Raw genomic sequence first — 21,510 nt, 5'->3', positions numbered from 1 at the left:
TAAGGAAATACGAATAATAACATAAAAGATATACAGGAATACAAAATGTGTGTGCATCAATTCAAATGCACACATAAACATATAGGCTACCGTACACACGCATTTTTACACATATGTGAACACCATATGCGTACAAATGTGTGCACTTAATTATGCATGCTGAGAGTACATACAATATATACGCATACATGGGTTTATATGTATACACGTGTGTAAGTAGGCTATATATTTGAATGTGCCAGGCATAAGACACATGAACAAGAATGCACGTTATAATTGCACGTATAATTATACAAACATATTAAAGTGTACTGTAACATATTTATACATATGTATACATGTACATATATTTATATGTATATATATACAATACATGTAGACATGTATGTATATATACATATATATATATATATATATATATATATATATATATATATATATATATATATAGGCCTATATATATTATATAGTCTATATATATATATATATATATATATATATATATATATATATATATATATATATATATATATAATATATTTATATATATGGCAGGTGGCATCTATAGTTTCACTGTTGTTCACTAAAAGTTCATTGTCAATAGAGGGCCACCCAGTGAATCTTTTCAGCAGCTTCATCCATATTTCAAAATCCATTTATTAGTCTTCACGTAATTCTGTCTGAATATTCTTCAATTTCATCAACTGAGGCCACTGACAGGTAAAGCCTAGGCCTACCGTTAAGAAAGAGCTTATAGACTTAAAAAAAATGGACCTCCTCATGAACTCGATTGGTTTTCGGATCTATTTGTGACCGATTTTGTCTGCAGTAGGCACCTATACATGCCACTTTGTCAGAGCATCTAGATCTACGCCTATTTTTTTTCTAAGTTCCAGTATCGATTGCAGGTAGCCTAGTCTCTCCAGATGGCCGTTCTTCTACATTCTCTTCTGTCCTGAGAGGCTGTTTCGCCCTATTTGTTTCCAAATTTCGATTTTTCCCCCTTCTTCTGTTTTCTGTTTTTTTGCTGTTGGTCTTTTATTTTTCTTGCTCTTCTGAGGCTGTGCCTCTGCTAAAAAATAAACTGAATCCCAAAAATAAAATCTGGATCATCAATCTTTTCCAATAAATCATGATCCTGATGTTCTTCTCAACACTGTGTTCTTCAATGCTTTCGGCTTTTGTTGTTCTGCTCATTTCCAAGAGCCATTTTAGTGCGCATCTCTAGACGATCTCCAGGAGGGTGTGGGCTTGGGTTAGGGGGTGGGACGAAGTTTGATAAGCCCGTTTCTAGCCTAAGCTCGAAGTAACGTTATACATATGGAATATATCTGCTCATTACAATAATTATACAAATAGTTCTGCACAGGACAATGAACATATGATTGCTGCTCTAAGTACTACAGCCGGTTGTTCAGAAGGCTTCGTCATTGTACCCAGCCACCTTGTTAAGGAATCGGATGCCCATAAGTCTGGTAAGGTGTTAAAGGAACAGGGGGAGGGGGCATGAGTTGACCCCTAAACACTGATAACCAGCAGAGACGAAGATATGAGAACAAAGGTAAGATAGACGGTGTCCCAAGCTGGGCGAAGGCAAATTTAACTGGACAGCAAGACTAAAAAGTACAAGGTTAAAAATTGCAACGCATAAGGGAAGCTGATTCTCTACCCTAGTACCGTCCTACGGGGACTCGCAGACGAAGGCGGTGATGGAAACTCTGTTAGCTAGAGCGTTTGAATCGAAGGCTGAAATATGTCTGGTTTGCCATATCTGTGACTTATAATACGTTTTCGTTCGGGAATTTTCGTTACCTCAACGGCCCAGATACCACTAATTCTCTAACGATAAATTTTAATCCGAGCAAACCCACTGTAGCACTCATGGTCAAGGTTACGATAACATCGTACGTCTGGCAAGCATGGCCATTACGTAATCATAACAAACGAGAGTATCAGCTGTCACATTTTACATTCTGGAAACCAATAAGATATTTGAGGTAACACACGCGCCAGTCCATGCATTAGAAAAGATAAGATTGAATGAAAATAAATAATCAGCACTTACATTCATCATTACATGCCTGATGTATGACGATGTATGAATATGAAGTCGGTGATATGTAAACACACGAAGCCTAACCTCGTGGCAAGTTAGGTTCTTTTATGCAAATTAAAGTAACACACTACACAAACGTTCACATGCCTTATTATATTTGCAAAAATGATTCACAAAATTAAAACAAATCGACGAGATTAGGAGTTTTTCTGTTGTGCAAAACGTAAACAAACGACATTGAGTTTTGGGAAGAGCGCAGACTTACCAGAGTAAATGGAGACGTGAGATGATCGACCGTGGCGCAGTTGGAGAGATAATTTCAGCGCCATTTTCGTTAGTACTGTGAAAGCCGGACGTCAGCTATGCAAAATAGGTTTATATGGAATGAAGAGTTGAAATATGAGTAGTGGTATAATTTTAATCTTAATAATTGATCCAATTATTGACTCGGAAATGTCATTTTCATATGTTTGAACGTTTCTGACGGTCGTTTCTTTCGCTGTAAAGTTTGACTTCAATACCAGCACCACTCCCATGAGCTTCGTGTTCAGTATCAGTCCCATTGGCATGAATGGTAAAACGTAAACAAAAGACGGTAAACATCTCGGTAACGGTAAATTTGAAGTAGATTTTTATATGAGTTTCATACTGATCACGCCATGGTGACGTACGATGCAGCTTAACGATCCATATTCTTTGGAAGCTTGAATTTCAAGTCAATGGCCCCTGTGGGTTTGTTCCTTATGAATGCGGTTCATCTTCTGTATAATAATAATAATTATAACAACATGAAAACTCCAATATCCTTTAATGAAATTTTATCTTTTTCGGTTTCTCTAAAAATCTGGCAAATTATGTTCACTGAGGAATGACTGACATGACCTTGTCATAATGTGTCGTCTGCTGAGGTCAACTATCTATGTATCCGCATCATTATCTGTGCACTCCTTTTCCTTATATTTTTGGAGGAGAGAAAAGTGACCGTTATTGTTCAAAAGAATCTTAATGAAAAAACAGACCTTATTTAAGAGATACTCTCAATACTCTACGATCTAGGAATTGTCAATGACTGGTTTGAAGCACATTTAAAATTAATGTATTCAGGAAGAGACACCATAACAGTCATGATTCTGATTTGAATTTTGGCAGTTCCAGGAAAAAGGTTTCTGTTTTTTGTTACTTAAAGCTGATTGCTTATGTAGCTGTTACATTACGTTAATCCACAGCAACTGGGTTTTCAAATTTTAACCATAAACTCTTTAGGCCTAGATGTTGTCAATCGCCATATAACATGGCGTTTGAAGATTCTTGTATTTAGAAAAATCTATCGTTAATTTTTAAACATTTAAAAGCTTATTTCCTACGGCCAAGTTGAATATATTAGTTTAACTGTGCATTTGAATTTTAAGTAAGGAATTGCAAGCATAACCGCCGAAGGTCCGCTGAAGCTCTTGCGCATGCGCAGGTGAATTGAAGAACGTGGTACCCATAAACGAAAGGTCATAGGTAATTTATTATAAAATACAACTATGTATTTTTGTTGCATAACACTCTCTGACTAATGTATTTTATTTAAGGATTGTGAATCAACTGCAGGGTAAATACTGAAGATTACCGGCGCCGCCATGTTCCCGCCATTATCCACTCGAATATTTATTTTTTTGTTTATATATATATTTATTACATGAATAAATATGTCTGTGATTATATATATATTTTTTACATAAATAAATATGTCTGTGTTTGACGTTTACGATCTTTTGTTTGTGATTTTATGTTTGATGTCAGTTTGGAAACCCGGTGATTTTGGAGGTTGGAACGAAAGTAGGTCACAGGCTACCGGGGTATCTAGGGCATGTCATTGGTCAACCCTAACTTGCATTAAGTAACCTGGGTTTGGCGAGACATACCAGATGCCCAATTTGGAATCGTGGCACAATTTGGAATCGATGCCTAATTTGGAGTCGATGCCATATTTGGAGTCGATGCCCAGTTTAGAGTCGATGCCCAATTAGGAATCGATGGTCATTTTGGAATTGATGCCCAATTTTGAGTCGGTGCCCCATTTGGAATTTATGCCGAATTAGGAATCGATGCTCAATTTGGAATCAATGCCCAAATAGGAATTTATGCCCAATTTGGAATCAATGCCCAATTAGGAATTGATGCCCAATTAGGAACTGATGCCCAATTTGGAATTGATGCCCAATTAGGAGTCTTTCTTCCGTCTTCCTTTCCTCAAGGTTTTCCTCGCGTTATATCTTTCAAACCACCTTGATCCTGAGTTTCCATTTCGGCTCTGAATGACCTCGTAGGCCTCAGCGCTTTGCCTTTGGCCTAAATTTTACATTCCACTCTTGCCTATTCCTCGGTAAAACTTTACTTTAGATGTGCAGCCAGATTCCCATGATTCCAGGTCCTGACCTAACCAGGTCTCACCTACCTAACCTAACTTACGGCGACATGCCCTGACCTGGCCGAGGGGGGCAGAGACCCCCCAGAAAGTCCGTAACCTGTCCTGGTTGGTATCTGGCGGGAATCAGGCTGGGCAACTAAAGTAAAGTTTTACTTACTCCATTAGCTTACTGGGCATAACTTGACCTACTTTAGCCAAGCTTGATAATAGGTCTATCAGATGCCGTGAGTTGATTTCTTGCTGAAGCCTAATTGGCCTATTCGGCGTTATAGGCTAGTGAGGGTTTCGGCTTTTTAAATTTTTATGGCAACGACAAGGGTGTGAGTTAGCGATTGGTGTTGATGAATGAATTTGCTAATATTTTTCAAGTTATTAGACTTTATTGATTACTGTAGGTCTATATGGTTTCTTTTAACTTTACTGTAGGCCTATATGGTGTCGTAACTTTATTGAGTACTGTAGGCCTATATGGTTTCTTTATACTTTATTGATTGTTGTAGGCCTACATGGTTTCTTTTAACTATTGATTACTGTAGGCCTATATGGTTTCTTTTTTTATTTTATTGATTGTTTCTTTTAACTATTGATTATTGTAGGCCTATATGGTTTCTTTTAAATTGATTGAATATGTACTGTATATTGTTCCTTTTAACTATTGATTACTGTAAGCCTATATGGTTTCTTTTAACATTATTAAGTATGCACTGTATTGTATATGGTTTCTTTTTATCTAGGCCTGTGGATTCTTTTATTGATTACTGTAGGCCTATATGGTTTCTTTTAACATTATTAAGTATGCACTGTACTGTATATGGTTTCTTTTATCTAGTGATTACTGTAGGCCTATATGGATTCTTTTACCTTTGTTGATTACTGTAGGCCTATATGGTTTCTTTTAACTTTATTGATTACTGTATATGGTTTCTTTTAACTATTGATTGCTGTCAAGGGGAGCTGGGGGTGGCAACTGCCCCTCCCCAAGACTCAAGTTCCCACCCCCCCAGCCTCAACTTGCCCCCCTCACCCCACCAAGCCCCAAGAATTAACAGCAGCTGGTTTTCCATTATTCCTACCGAAATTCAAATGTTTCTTCACATTAAGTTATATCTGTCTGTTTTATGTGCTTCAAAAAACACATAAAATAGCTCACAATAAAAAAAAAACCCAGGTGATTAGGCTCGCTTCACTCGCCGAACCGCCTTCGCCCCCCCATCAAAAATCTGAAATGACGCCCCTGATTACTGTAGGCCTATATGGTTTCTTTTGCAGTTCAACAATCATCTCCCACTCTTCGTCGAAAAGGAGGCGCCTACAATCAAGATGGATGATGACAAGTGTCATACATTGTTCCGGAAAGTGTTTCGTGGATTGTCACTTGCAGAGCAGTGCAAGGTAATTCATTGAAGTTGCTTAAATATCAAGTGGACATGTATTAGTGAAAATAAGACATAAATGTAATTAGACTTCCTTGAATTTCAAGTGAAGTGTCCCCTGTGGGCTTGTTCCATACGAATAGGGTTCCTCTTCTGAATAGTATTAATAAGAGTAGTATTATAATATTTACAATTTGGAAGAAAAATATACTAACACATTACTGTACTAGAGGTAGCTACATTATATGTTGTTTTTACAGTGAAGCACTTTATTGTATAGAAAATATACATTACTGCTGACGCCCCCCTCTTCGGGGGGCCGTCAGCAGTTTCCAAGGGGGCCACGAGCCCTAGGGAAAAATTAAGAATTCTCTAATCATATTCATTTTTCTCTTTACAAGAGTCGCAAAGAAGCAGTGTCAGGTATCTCACTAATTCATTCGCAAAAGAATAAAAACACCCCTTCTCTTCTGTTTTTCATCTTTCTTTAAATCTGGGAGGAATTTTACTCACAGATGCAAGGGGGGCTGTGGAGGGAAGGACCAACTCTCAGAGGGGGCCTGGTAATAAAAAGGTTAAAACCACTGTAATAGAGGTTCTAGGAATGAAGCGATGGTTATTGCTAATCATATATAGTATTTGAGCTTTCCTACCATAGCTATTTTCAATTATGTGTTGTGATATATTTGAGAGTACAGGCAGTCTCCGGTTTACGACGGGTCCGGCTTACGACAATCTGAGGTTACAACGCTTTTAAGATATATTCATCAGAAATTATTTCTTGGTTTACGACGCATGTTCCAGGGTTACGACGCGTCGTACGCCGATCCGATGGAAGAAATATGGTTCAAAACAGCAGAATAATCAAAATTTTGAGTTTTTTTATTGAAAAACTCAATAAAAATGCAGTTTACATTATTTTCAATACACCCAAAGCATTAAAAGTAGGGTTTTCTTAGATTTTTGACAATTTTTCAGTTTACGACGATTTTCGGTTTACGACACGGCATAAAAATGGAACCCCCATCGTAAACCGGGGACTGCCTGTATGGTATTTGCCTAATGAATGTACCCTATACATCAGATTTGATGTCTAGTAAAGAACCCTGGGTGGGGGAGGGTAGTGCCATTGTGGTAGGCCAAGTTTGGGTAATTTCTGCCCTCAGCTGAAATAAACTCCGTAGTGATCCCCAAAATCGTGTGTTGACTTTCGTGGTTATCTTGGGTTATTCTGAGATGAAGTGCCGAGAAAGAGAAGGAACTTGAATGGGATATACGCCAGAGTTGGATTATTTATTGATAATATTTTGACTATTGATAGTATTAAGTTAGGCTAAGTTAACAATGAAGAATTAGAGGAATTTATTTCTGGTGATAGAAATTCATTTCTCGTCATAATGTGGTTTGGATTCCACAATAAGCTGTAGGTCCCGTTGCTAGGTAACCAGTTGGTTCTTAGCCACGTAAAATAAATCTAATACCTCGGGCCAGCCCTAGGAGAGCTGTTAATCAGCTCAGTGGTCTGGTGAAACTAAGATATACTTAACCTTTTAGGCTAAGTTAAGTATAGGAAGATTGTTTTGATGAACTTTAATGGTTAGTAGGAAATAAGTTAGATTAAGTATTGAGAGATGATAATTGCTAAACTGTGGCAAATGTAAATGTCTGAAGGTCTTCAGGCCACTAATATTAAGGTTAATGAATTAGGATAGGTGAAAAAGAGTTTTCTTCAGCCTCTGAATCTGTTCCCATCATCCTGCACCAGTTGTGTCAAATAAAAAAGCCCCTACACCAACAGTGTGCCTCATGCATCGCACTTTGCACATTATTTGAGGTTCTTTGAAGTGTGTCCCTCCGGCGCCCAGCTGCAGCCCCTGTCGTTCCTTTTACTATACTTCTGTTCATATCCTCTTTCTTCCTCCTTACTTTCCACTCTAACCTAACAATTGTTCCAACATTATTTTCAGTGCAGAATTGACCTCATAGGTCTCACCGCTTGGCCTTTGGCCTAAATTTTGTATTGTAATTCCTTGTAAAAAAGCCTTTAGATTTAAATTCTTCAAGAAATTTTGTTGGTTATGGGTCATACAAGTTAATTGTGTGAGACTGTATGTTTAATTTGCAGTTATATCTTGATTCTTATTTTCAGGAGGAGGTTAAAAAGACAAGCAGACAGTCTCACCAGCTGAAAGCAAAATCTTCAGATTTCAAAGAGGTAAGTTTAATTACAGGCTGGAATCTCCTTGAGAGGGTAGTAATAATGTAGGCAATACTCAAGATTCTTTTGCAGCGTTCCCTTTGCCTTGACACCCAGTTTGCAGTTCCAAACTGTGTTTTTAGCCATGAATAATAAATACTGTTATTTTTATTCTTTTTATACATTTCAGTTCCCCGTAGGGGTTCAGTGTCATCAGTGCACCACATGCGGTACTTGCAGCAATCACTTAAGGTTCTTTAAAATGTCTCTTTGGCCCCTAGCTGCAACCCCTTTCATTCCTTTTACTGTACCTCCATTCATATTCTCTTCCATCTTACTTTCCACCCTCTCCTAGCAGTTGATTCATGTTGCAACTGTGAGGTTTTTCTCCCGTTACACCTCAAAAACCTTTTTGCTCTCAATTTCCCTTTTGGCACTGAATGATCTCACAGGTCCCAGTGCTTGGCCTGTGGCCTAAATTCTGCATTTTATTCTGTTCTATACTTTGCAGTACAACGTACAGGACGATGAAGTTATGGTATGTTCTCCACCAGCCAACGAAGCTGCCATGGAAGCTGTCAAGCAAGGGATGATTCTTAGGCAAGAAATCGAGAAAGTCAGAGCAGAGGGATGCGATTTGGAGAAAGAGAAAAGGCAGTTGCAAGAAGAGATAGCGAAGGAATTTGTAAGTTGGGACTGTAGTGTCACGATTACAACGTCGTTCAGAAACAGAATCGAGATTTCAGAAACTGTTCTTTACGTAGAATCGAGGTTTCAGTACCTCCATTCTTTACGTACTCTGGCGCTAATTGCCATTACAGTGCTCGGCCTCTTCAGTTTTTAAGAAGAAGTAAAAGATATACCCATTTACCACATCCAAGTATATTCAGGATGGTAGTTTTTGCTGATGGTCATTCATCCTCAGGTGGAAGGGATTGTAATTAAAGATATCCATCCCAAGGTGGAGTGGCTTGTAATTAAATCAAAGACATAACTTTAAAAAAATGTAATAGTTGGTATCCTAGACCACATCTGCAAAAAAAAAAAAATAATAAACAAACATTGTAGTACACAAAGTCCTTTGTCATGGAGCACTGGAGAAGTCGGAGTGTGACTAACCCAAACCAGATAGCATTGGCCGGCTGAACTCTGTTGCCTTATCTGACTTCATTTTCAGATGAGGGCTGTGTTCGCGTTCCTATTTTATGCTTGCTGTGTTTTGTTCTTATCCCCTTCATGCTGTGATTGCAGAGACTTTATTCCATTCTGAGTGGTGTAGTGAGGTTTTCCATACAGGCGGTCCCGCTTACCAGTGGCATTGGTTAATGGCGTTTCATGTTTACGACGCTTGGTTAACGACGTTGTTAACCAGATTTTTGGCACCGGTAAGCAATTTTCAGTGCTAGTAGGCAGTTTACTGGTCTATCAGTACTTATAGCATCATAAATGCCATTTATTACCATAATCATTGTGATGTTCCAGTTAACAAAAAATTTTGGTTATCGGCAGTTGGCTGGGAACGGAACCCCCACTGTTAACTGGGGGCTGCCTGTAAAATCAAACCTTCAAATTAAATTTTTTGTAGATTTTGGATCTCAGTGGCATTGAATATATGATTAACGTTAGAAGGTTTGAACTATAGTTTTAATGCCCTGAAATGGGCTTTGATGATACTAACACAGAAGAGGAATTTGAAATAAACTAGTAGGCCTAGTTACACTTGCCATAGCTTGGCGGCAAAAGAGAAGTTTGCATTTATTCAAAAAAGTTAAGCAGTTGATGAGAACATATTTTTCAATGCCTGGTTGAGCTCATGTTTGCGTATAGGCCTAAATGCATAAAGTAAGGTAATATACAGTACTTGATTTCTTTTATAAGTTGTGTAGATTGGAATGCTTACCAAAAAGAAAAATAGCCCACAAGAGTTTGTTTTTCTTATGGAAAATAAGAAAAAATTTTTCTCATTCTGTTTTGATTTTATTGTTGAAAGCTTCGTTTTACTTGATAGTCTGTTGCAGATGATGTATTTAACATTAATGAATCCTATATCACTTTGACAGAACAGATTTGATTTGTATAGTGCTTTGACAGAGCAGATTTAATTTTTTTGTCATAAAAAAAAAATAACAAAATGTTCCATACGCCAGTAAACGTGTTTAGAATTTGCTAGGGTCTCTCTCTCTCTCTCTCTCTCTCTCTCTCTCTCTCTCTCTCTCTCTCTCTCTCTCTCTCTCTCTCTCTCTCTCTCTCTCTAAGAAGGGTTAATGATTGAAGAATGCACTGGAGGCAGACTGAAATAATATACTTTGTGTATGCTTCATGGGGATGTGTCTTCTTCATGTTCAAATGTGTACGTAGAGTAGTCAGGTTTTACTATTCCTTAGCAAGTACCCAAAGGTCTTGCTAGAGCATGAGCATATCAATTATCTAACCAATCTTCTTAGGTTAATGGTTTTTTTTTTGTATTTCTGACCTCTCAGGCTGAATTGGCAGAAATTAAAGAAAAGGTGCACGACCATGAAGTTCTTGGGACACATCTGTGGATCAGATGTGTGTATGAAGAAAAATGTGATATTTTTCAAGATGTAAAGGAATTTGAAAAGTAAGTGGTGGTGACATTATTGGGATTTTCAGCTGAGAGAAATTATTTACTTCATTTTCTTACAAAGTGTAGTCTAAAAAATTGTAAGTTCTGTATCAAAGTTGAACTTAGAAACTTTATACTATTGTTTATTATTTTCATAAGTCAAGTAGCAAAGCCATTTTGTAGCAGTTTGTTTATAAGAAGATGACAAATACAAAGTTCCTGCCTTCCTTACAGACATTAACAGAGGGTGAATTAAAATTCTTAGCCCAAACTTCCAGTTAGATATAGTATACTCTTTCTATTATGGTATCAACATAGATTTCCCCATGGGGGTTAGTGCCGTCAGTGCACCACACATGGTGAGCTGTAGGCAGTACTTGAGGTTCTGTGCAGCATCCCTCTGTATCCTAGCTGCAATGCCTTTCATGTATTTTACTGTACCTCTGTTCATATTCTCTCTTCCATCTTATTTTCCACCCTCTCTTAGCAATTGTTTCGTATTGTAACTGGGGGTTTTCTTCCCATTACACCTTATAAACTTTGTTACAGTCAGTTTCCCTGTCAGTGCTGGATGACCTCATTGTGCCTGGCCTTTGGCCTAAATTTTGTATTCCGTTCCCAATCATGGATTTGAATAGCTCAATAAGACCACTCCCCCCCTCCCTCACACCATTTACCTGTGTAGGCGAAAACTTCTACTGTAATTAGTGATCTGCCTTCCTCAGAAGTCTTCAGCAATGCACAGAGCAGTTGTTTCCAGCCCTGCGACAGGAATGTCAAGAGGTCCAAGTTGCACAAGCAATATACTTGGATTCTTTGAAGAAAGAAAGTTCTAGTTTGAAGCTTCAGTTGGAGAATTTGAAAGAAAAGGTAAGAAGGAACTCTATTTTGTATCATAAATGAAATTTTACTCTTACTGGTATTATGCTAATGTTTATTAAGCATTTACTTTTGTTCTCACTATTTTGGTTAAATTCATTAGGTACAAATCTTTATTGGAAGGCAGTTACTGTAAAACATTGGTGGATTTTAAAATGATTGTTTGTGATTCCATACAGAGTAGAATCTGAGTCCTGAAACTAGATTTTTAGGCTGTAGGTTTTCCGTGTACTTTAGGAAAAGCGAATTATATTTAGATATGTAACTAGAGGCTAGTTTTCTAGGTCTAAAATGATGGTATTAATCACCTGTGTCAAGTCTTTAAAAACTGTAATTAATCCACAGATACTTGAATACTAACTGTCCCTCTGGACATTACCATGAGAACCATGCAAGTTCTTGGGAGATTGTGGGGCAATTCTTTGGTAGACTTGTACTCCTCTTTTCTGTGCCTTAAATCTTGGTAAAGCAACACATTTGCTGTTCTGTGAGACAACCTGGAGATATGTGCCTTCTAGCCAGTATCACTGAAAATGCTAGCACTGGACAGAGTTTGTCATTCAAGGGATGTAACTGATTAGTGGCTTGTCACTGGTTGTCACAGGAGTGGTAACCATACCTGCTGTCACTCATGGTAATAATCCAGAGATCTACTCTGAGCTGGGAGAAGTTATTTTGTCAACCTCACTTGTACAAGTTCTACCAGAACTTGAATGACTTCATAGGTCCCAGTGCTTGGCCTTGTGCCTAAATTTTATATCCCATTGTACAGAGCTGGCAGCAGGTTGGTCATTCCAGGCGTTGTTGCAAAATAATGACAGCTTCCCCACAGCCTCAGATGAAACGAATACATACAAGTTTGGAAAAAGTGTTCACAGAGCCAGTACTTTTGCCATAGGAGCCGTCTTCTGACACACTGCTGTGGCACAGCTCCTCAGAATGTACAAGAAGTGAGGCTGTTTGCAATTGGGGGCATCATATGTAAATGTACTAACTGACTTGATGCGTGAAGTCTGTGTAAAATAATGGATTTATATTGAAAAAACATATTTAAAAAAATTCCATTTTCACTACTAACATTCTCTCTGTTTTCATATTAAAATAATAAAGCCTTGACAGAGGTTTGTAATTTTCAGTGATTCTTAAGGTGAGGAACGTAACGAGTACTGTCTTAAAAATTGTTTTGGCCAGAGGCAAATATTCCTTTCATGAATTATGTGAGTGATACAGATTTGTATCTTGTTTACCTATATAAGCAATATGAAATGACATGACATTTGAATTTAACACTGTGTCTGACCCCACAAAGGAAAAAGTTTATGTAAAAATTTCTGGTGAGTTTTCGATTAAATATTCATTAGTATTGTAAGCCACTAGGTCTCACAGGCAAATGACTTTTTTATTCTTTTCTTCAAGTCAAACAGAAACGAATAGCTTTATTCGCATGAGCATAATTGAAGAAATATTGAAAGGGAATATAATGTTATTTTAGAAATTTTATTCTCTTGATAGGTAAAAACATTGAAGGCTGACATTGCTGTTCTGGAAGCAGAGGAAGAGCTCACTAAAGAGGCTGTGCAAGAATTGTCAATGCAAAAAGGCTACATCGCTGGTCAGGTGAGTTTGGAGAAACATAATACTTTTAAGATGCAGTACGTAAATTTTTTCGTGGTCGTTTTGTAAATCTGCCTTCAGGAGACAGGGATGTATATATATAATCTGAGGAAGTTTTTATCAAACATATAATGAACAAGGATGTCTTTTGTTTTTAGAATGCCATTGTATTTTATTTGTGACCCAACATGACCTATTATTCCTGTAATGTTTTTTCCATCACAAGCACATCATAACATACTTGTTCTTTTTCCCTTGCGTGATCTATTACATTTTTAATTATCAGAATGTATCAGTCTTCATGCAGACTGATATTGCATCGGAAGCTAAATCTGAACCAGATCAAATACATACAGCCATCCCATCAGGGAGTGTCTAGTAACACTAAAATCTGTCATTTTCAGTAAATGGCAGATTATATTAATCTTGACAGGAACAGTTTACAACATTTGAATATTTTGCCTTGTCTTTTAATCGGTTATACTGTACTTGTTTGATGCATGGATTTTTGAGGAATTAGCTGCATGTATCAATCCCTTGAGTTCAGAAAGTATATACATGTCGACACTAACAGTTAAACATGTCTGCTGTTCCTGTTCAGATTTGTGGCTTCACCTATTCGTGGATTTTTATGTGGAATGTATATACACATTATTTGCGGAAAATTTGCCTATTCGTTATTTTTTGGTGAGAAATATTCACTAATTACAGTCCTGTATTTTCATATAATTTTCCTGAGTAAATGCATCCTGAGTAAATGCACTTTTTGTGGTATAAGCATTTTCAAAGGAATTTTTTGGTGTTTGAACTATAAAAGTAGGCAATTATAAGCATTTTTAGAGGGGTGTTTAGTATTCGTGGATTTTAGCTATTCGCGGGTGTGTTGTGGTACGCATCCCCTGCAAATACTGGAGGTCGACTGTATTGTATGACTGGTCAAATTTTGGCAAATAGAAATAACCATTTGGGCTTGACCTGTGTGAGTTTTGACTCAATCTTGTTAAGGTATTTGATAATAAGTATTTACCATGCATGTTTTCGTGGTTTTAAATGTTGCCAGAGATGATTAGAACTACCTTTGAGCTCCATGTTCAACTAAACAGCTTTTGTCTTTAATGCTGATTACCTTCCTTGAGTAGCTTGCCAGGAGCTTTTGTGGCTGAGGGCAGCAAGGACTTGACTATCTTGAGGTGCTTGCTGATGGGAGGCATTGTGGTCTGAAACCACCTTGGCAAGGAGACTCTGGTTCTTTAGATCAAGTTGCTTCTCTGGGTGTAAGCAGAGCTGTGTTGCATCAGTAATTCAGCCCAGTTTTTGGACACTTTTGAGTCAATCACAAGGTCTGCTTTTTTACTTCTTTCCTCCATGTTTAGCAACTTAGACAGTAGATGCCTTATTGTCTCTGTGGTATTTGAATATTTACACCTTCTGTCGCTTGGCATGATTAGGCCAGAGTATTTGTTATTGGTAACTGATACAGCGTGAAAACACAGGAACGCCTTACATAGTCAGGCTGGTGAAAGTTTTCTGAACTGAATTAGAAGTTTGATTGTCATACAGTCCTTAAGAGCCAAATTGGTCCTTCCTTCTCAGTTGGGAAATAAACATTTAATAGTATACTCAAGTATCTCCCTCCCATCTTGTAAAATTTGACAGCAGGAATGAGAAAGCTCTCTAAATTGGTGCCTGGCTCACAAACCCCTTTTAGTGAACAGTGTCAAATGTTTGCTTCATGAGCAGCAAAAACTATTTGATTGCATTGCTTCAACTTTGGTGTGTGATTTTGTTCTAGTAAAATAGTGGTTTGTTTGCTGCAATGTGCATTTTAAATATTTAATCATTATTATCATAAGTTTTGTGCATCCTGAAGTGAGTTCATCTTGGGACTAAATGCTCACCTGAATCGGTTTGTTTTTGTTTGTTTTTAAATGAGAGGTGGAATTTAAGTGTTATGTTAAAGAAGCTGGACAGCTAAATAAAATGGGTGAAAAAAATGAGGAAATGCAGAAAGCAGTGCAGATGGGACCAACCAAAGAGTCAATGCAAAAAAAAAGTTAGTACCACTTAAATCCCATATGGGCTACACTTGGCATGGCACACTGTAGATGACACTAAAGGTTCTTGGTAATGGTCCTTCTTAGGCCCCAGCCGCACTTTTTCATCCTTACTTGTTTCATCCATTCGTACGGTCTCAACTTATTGGGCTATCTCACATCTTCAACATTACCTAACTCCAACTGCACTGATTATTTATTTTAAGACTAAATCTTTCATTGTGCCTTGAGAGTACAGAAATGTGCCTTGGTGTTCTCATTAAATGTGTTTTATTGTGATTATTGTCTTAAACATTTTTATATAATCTTTTAACTTCATGGGGTTGGATGTGCAATGAAATGAAGCCACTCCCTTGTGTCCCCTTTCTCCACGATTTCCTGGGCCTTCCTATAGGTCTTTGCCCTGATACTTTTGTATGTATCACTTTCTTGATATGTTCTTCCTCATCATTTGTCATCACATGTTGAAACGATACCTCCACCAATTCCTCGTTTGTAATATAACCTTCCCAGCATACTCTGGCCACAAACCTTAACATTCTGCTGTCACACTTCAAATCTCCTTCATTTTCCTTGTAAGGGCCCATTTTTCTGCCGTGTAGAGTAGTACAGCGTCTGCAGCCATTGGAAGTGTGTTTTTTTAGGCAAATGGAACATTTTTATCACCAGGATTGTTATTTACGCCTCATTTTATCCATGTTGCAGTTACTTTTGCCTACTTTCTTAACTGCTTCTTCACAGTCCGGTGTGCCCCTGAGGCATTGAAAATCTCATTACATCTATTGTACAATCCTGAGTGCCTCGTGTGACACCAGTTATTACTTTCAGCATACTGTATAGACTTTACCCCTCCACCTTTCTTGCAACAACCTCACAGCCACTTTCCTGAGAGCATATTTTTTGTGTGCATTCTTTCCTGTCACTTCAAGCTTTGTTTTATGCACATTGATTTTTAGTCCTCTCCTCTCCATTCATACACACTTCCACCTTTTAAACGTTCTTTAAATTTTCTGTAAACACAGGGTCACCTGTATAAAGTAGCCCCTCAGGGCTCCATTTTCCACACTTCTTTACAGTGTCTTCCATTACTCTGTCTTTGCTTTAGGTCTAGTTTTATAGTACAGTAACTTCACTAGCTTCAGTTTTTCTGGGACCGACTGCTATTGTAATGCCAATTTAATTGTTGCCTTGGTACTGTCAGATGTCTTTGAATTTCCTCAAATATGTGGTATAATGTCATCATCCTTGTATGGAAATTTTCCTTTAGTTGCCTCATTACAGACTGCTGCCTGCTGGTGGTGTCCCTGGCTGAAGCCAAACTGACTATTTCTAAGCCTTTTCTCTAGCACTTTGCAATACAGTGTTTTCATAGCATGCCCAAGTTTTCTTTTGCCTCTGAAATTTCCATATTGCAGTGCGTCCTCTTTTCATTTGTTTACCTCTCCTGAAGTCCTCTTTTTTTCCGTCTTTAATCATGTTTTCATTTGGTAAGCTCATGGATGACTGGTTGTCTTACTGCTTTTACCACGTCACCTGTTTTTGTGGGTGGGTCTTGGGTTTTTCCATTTTCCCTCTTCCTGGTGGCCTTTAAATGGTTCTCATTAAACTATTTTAAAATAACTAAAAGTACTATTATCTGTTTATTGTGTAAGGCCACACAATAAATCAACCTCATGATAATTAAATATTGAAAGATCCTAGTTCTTCTGCATGGCACTTTCAAATTGTTTTTTCTTTGGTTTATATACTTTAGTGTTTTCTGTACAGGTATGTTGAAGTATTTATTATCTACATTCCAGGCAAAGAATGAACAATTTTTGAAAGCAGTGGAAGAAAGAAAGAAAGAAAAGATATTGTCGGAACTCGAAGCTCTTGCTGAAGACGTGAAAGAAGGGTGTGTCAGATTTAAAATGTTAAATGACGGTAGAGAACAATGTGAAGTTTGAGTTCAGATGATTGGGAGATGAAGTAGTTCATTTTTCTTTATTCAGTTTAGATGATTGTGAGACACAACGAGGTTCATTTTACTTTGTTGAGTTATGATGATTTTGCGAGATGAAGAGGTTCAATTTTGATTAGTCACTTAAGATGATTATGATACATGAAGAGGTTTATTTTTCTTTAGTCACTTAAGATGATTATGGGACATGAAGAGGTTCATTTTTGTTGAGTGAGCTAAGGTGATTTTGAGACACAAAGAGGTTCATTTTTGTTGAGTGAGCTAAGATGATTTTGAGACACGAAGAGGTTCATTTTTGTTGAGTGAGCTAAGATGATTGAGACACAAAGAGGTTCATTTATGTTGAGTGAGCTAAGATGATTATGAGACACAAAGAGGTTCATTTTTGTTGAGTGAGCTAAGATGATTATGAGACACAAAGAGGTTCATTTATGTTGAGTGAGCTAAGATGATTATGAGACACAAAGAGGTTCAGTTTTGTTGAGTGAGCTAAGATGATTATGAGACACAGAGGTTCATTTATGTTGAGTGAGCTAAGATGATTTTGAGACACGAAGAGGTTCATTTTTGTTGAGTGAGTTAAGATGATTATGAGACATGAAGGGGTTCATTTTTCTCTAGGAAGTTCAGATCATTATGAGAGATGAAGAGGTTCATTTTTCTTTGAGTAAAGCTTAGAATTTTTTTTTTCAAATACTTATTTCTCATGTATAGGTGAAATGGAGTATCACCAACATTACAGAGGCTGTAATACAGCAAAAACTGTAATGAATAAAGTTTCTATAATACTCATCTGATTTATTTTTAATCCCTAAGCCCTTAATGTAGTTAATCTTGTTTTCTGTGGGAATTAGGTTCTTTAAATTGTGAAAACCACAAAAATTATGAACAGAAAATAGGCCATTTTCCCCCTTTTGTATAACAATTACAGCATGCCAAATAATTCCCCATTGACCATCTTTACATATATTGCATTGCACAATTTTTAAGTCTTGCAACCATCAAAACATACTAAGAAACACTTGGTTTCTTTCAGTTGCTTATTCTTCATAATGTTTGTACCAGTTACTAAAGCAACTGAATTTCTCTTCATCCTAACATAGTATATATCCACCTATGTTCTGGCATTTGGACACTTCAGTGACTTCTTGTGTACCAAGATCTTCCCGTTAAAGCTCTGAGCAATTTGCAATCACACACACACACACACCCCAGTAGGAGAATAGTGCTGTCAGTGCAATGGGATGTTGGTTATGGTTCTTTGTAGCGTCCTTTCGACCCCAAGCTGCAAAAAGATGCAAAAAAAAAAGCAGCAGGGTAGTGCTATTGGTGTACCTCATTCGGTGCATTGTAGATATTACAGTACTTAAGTTTCTTTGCAGCGTCACTTTGGCCCGTAGCTACAGCCCTTTTCATTCCTTGTAGAAGAAGAAAGTACTGTATGTCCATCCATAGCTCTTTTTATCTGACTTTCCACCCACTCCCAACAGTTGTTTCAGTATTATTTTCAGTGCTTAATGACATATGTCCCAGCACTTGGCCTTTGGCCTAAATTTCATTTTCCATTTCCTAGCGGTAACCTCATTAATTTCTTTTACCATACCTCTTTTCATATTCTCTTTCTTCCAGTGTACTTTCCACCCTCTCCTAACAGTTGTTTCACAGTGCAGCTGTTTAATTTTCCTCCTGTTACATCTTTATAAGCTTTTAGTTTTCTCTAAAAGAAAACTATTGTGCTGGCTTTGTCTGTCCGTCCACACTTTGGCTAGAGGGCTGCAAATTGGTACGTTGATCATCCACCCTCCAATTAGCAAACACCAAACTGCAGCCCTGTAGCTTCAGTAGTTTTTATTTTATTTTAAGGTTAAAGTTAGCCATAATTGCGTGTCTGGCAATGATGTAGGACAGGCCACCACCAGGCCACAGTTAAAGTTTCATTGGCCACGGCTCATACAACCTTATACTGAGACCCACTGAAAGGTAGGTCTATTTTCGGTGGCGTTGATTATACGCTTTACAGAAAACTCAATTGTTTTGTTTATTTTCAATATCCCTCTCAGCGCTGAATGACTTTTTAGGTCCCAGAGTTTGGCCCTTGGCCTAAATTTTATATTCCGTTCTGTTCCGCAATCACACCCCCTTGTCAGTGGTCTTGTTTGCACTGTGCAGAGAAGTGTAAAGGTTTTGCTGTGTTTACTCGATAATCACCACGTCATCCAGTCTGCTCCTTTTCTTACTGCCGTCAATAGGTAACAGATATTCTACTACCTCCTGCTAAATAATCATTCTCCCTCTAGATCCTTAGCCAGTATAAATTTTGGAAAATTAAATTTCCATGTTCCTTTTGAATTTTTGCAACCTTGGTACACCACGTCACATTCAGTAAAATGTACTGCATTCACCTTCATACCTTTCTGCAGCAATTGCACTGGGAGGTTTTATCCTTTTTCCTTATCTAATAACCATTTATTTTTTCCATCTTACCCCTCAGAATATTTTGAAGACCTGTTCCTTGGATTCTGTTACTAACACCTTGTCATTTGTAAACAGCAGCTGACCTTTTTGCACCCGTTTGTAATTCCTCCATTACTGTAATAAATAGTCTTTGAGGAACACCAGAATTATTCTTCAAATGGATTTTCCAATGTCTTCTCTAACTGCAGTTTTAGGAGTTACCAGTATCACGAGCTTGAAGCCCAGCTGATCACGTTTTCTCACTCGTGTAAAATTTCCTCAAGATCTACCAAAATAAGGCATAATAGACTCTCCTTGTTGATTTCTGTCACGAGCCAAACTAATATTTCTAAATTAAAAAACAAAAATGCAGAAAGTGAGATTCTTTGGGTGTGTCATATGCAGGTTACTTCAGGTTCATTGTGGCATCGCTTTGGCCCCAAGTTGCAACCCCTTTCATTCCTTTTATTGTACCTCTGTTCATATTCTTTCTTCCATCTCACTTGCCACTCTCTCCTAACAATTGTTTCATTGTGCAATTGCAAGGTTTCTTCCAGTTACACCTTAACCTTTTAACTTTTCAATTTCCTTTTCACCACTGAATGATCTTTTAGGTCCCAGCTTTTGGCCTTTGGCCTAAATTTTATATTTAATCCATTTCCAAAGTTGACAGCAGAACATGAAAAAGAGGCTGTTCAGTTGCATAAAACAAGTTTTGATGTTGGAAACACCTATTTTGGTAGACCCTGCGAGTCCTCAAAGGAGTTACTCTCATGGCCCCTAAAGGGCTCCACAAGATAGAAAAGAAAATTTATTCAACGTAGGTACAACAAATCTGCAGGTGAATGCTGCCAGAGTGGTGGAGCAAATTCTATGGTGCACTGAATGTTACAGATGGTATGGTCTTGTAACGAACGATCAGGATTGGAAAATGTGAGTGGAATGGAGGATTTTAGATCCCTAAATGAGTTAGAGGAGGGAGACCTGGAGACCACTGGATTGTAAAGAAAAAGCCTTGATGAAATGTACTGGCAAATAAAAGCATACCATTAGTAAACTAAAAATTTGAGGTGCCTGTAATAGATCTACACAACTGAGACATGAACTCTTATAAAGATGAAATTCTGGAAAAGCAATGATTTATAGCTGGAGCATGTGTGGCAGAACGTACTGTGAATAACGTAGTTCAAGAGAGATGTGATGTCCAGATAGAAAGTGAACTGAGATCTGAATGACAGAGATGGATTTTGATGTGTCTGAGAATGGGTAAAAAAAGTGATTAGTCAGAGAAAGTGGTAAAGGAAATTATAGAATGAAGATCAGTAAGACTGCCAAGAATATCATGGAGAACGGCCTCTGATTCAAGCACAGCACACGAGAGAGAGAGAGAGAGAGACATTTGAGAACTATTTTTGTTAGTGACAAATTATTAATTTTTTTTTACAAATAATTTCTAGTGGAGTACAGAAAAATCCCCTAAGGGGGGGTTTAGTGCCATCAGGCTGTACTGAAGGTTCCTTGCCACATCCTTTCGGCCCCTGGCTGCAACCCCTTTCATTTCTTTGACTCGATCTCCATTCATTTTCCCTTTCTTCCATCTTTCCACCTGCTCCTAGTAACTGTTTCATGGTGCAACTGTGAGGTTTTCCTCCTGTTCCTTTAAAACTATTTACTCTAATTTCCCTTTCAATGCTGAATGACCTCATAGGTTCTAGTGCTTGGCCTTTGGCCTAAATTTTATATTCCATTGCATTCCAGTACACAGTTATACATTTGTACAAAACACAGGTAATTTTCTTTACATAAAACAAAGATTTTGGTAAACAACAGGAAAATCCTTTAGGATTTCTTCTCATTTTGCCTTCTGTTTCCATCAGATGTTCCCTCTCCTAAAATGTCTGAATTCTACTTCTCTGGAAA

At 37.6% G+C, this 21,510-nt stretch overlaps 2 protein-coding genes across 9 annotated transcripts in view; one reads left to right on the top strand and one right to left on the bottom strand.

The window, feature by feature from the left end:
• LOC136830157 (uncharacterized) overlaps positions 1-2,327 on the bottom strand; it is a 29,660-nt gene extending 27,333 nt beyond the window's left edge. For 3 of the 5 annotated variants that reach the window (XM_067089360.1, XM_067089365.1, XM_067089373.1), the window contains exon 1: positions 2,066-2,327. The gene's annotated coding sequence lies outside the window, so the exon portion shown is untranslated. The remainder of the gene's footprint in view (positions 1-2,065) is intronic. The other 2 variants (XM_067089371.1, XM_067089392.1) reach the window with 2 other exon arrangements.
• On the top strand, positions 1,535-17,928 carry LOC136830159 (uncharacterized protein PF3D7_1120000-like). Of its 4 annotated transcripts, none has more exons than XM_067089400.1 (8): positions 1,535-1,561; positions 5,742-5,864; positions 7,995-8,060; positions 8,554-8,727; positions 10,523-10,644; positions 11,355-11,499; positions 13,021-13,125; positions 16,976-17,928. In XM_067089400.1, the coding sequence occupies exons 1-8, from the start codon at positions 1,550-1,552 to the stop codon at positions 17,120-17,122; spliced, it is 894 nt and encodes a 297-aa protein (XP_066945501.1). In that variant the 5' UTR covers positions 1,535-1,549; the 3' UTR covers positions 17,123-17,928. The 4 variants fall into 4 exon arrangements, with proteins under 4 accessions (XP_066945501.1, XP_066945504.1, XP_066945503.1 ...); XM_067089402.1 differs by lacking the exon at positions 1,535-1,561 and adding an exon at positions 3,430-3,562; XM_067089401.1 differs by lacking the exon at positions 1,535-1,561 and adding an exon at positions 3,750-3,880.
• Positions 17,929-21,510: the final 3,582 nt, after the last annotated feature.

Source organism: Macrobrachium rosenbergii, chromosome 46 (assembly GCF_040412425.1).
Source record: "Macrobrachium rosenbergii isolate ZJJX-2024 chromosome 46, ASM4041242v1, whole genome shotgun sequence".
NCBI classification, from domain to species: domain Eukaryota; kingdom Metazoa; phylum Arthropoda; class Malacostraca; order Decapoda; family Palaemonidae; genus Macrobrachium; species Macrobrachium rosenbergii.
This window is presented reverse-complemented; position numbering and strand designations above follow the sequence as displayed.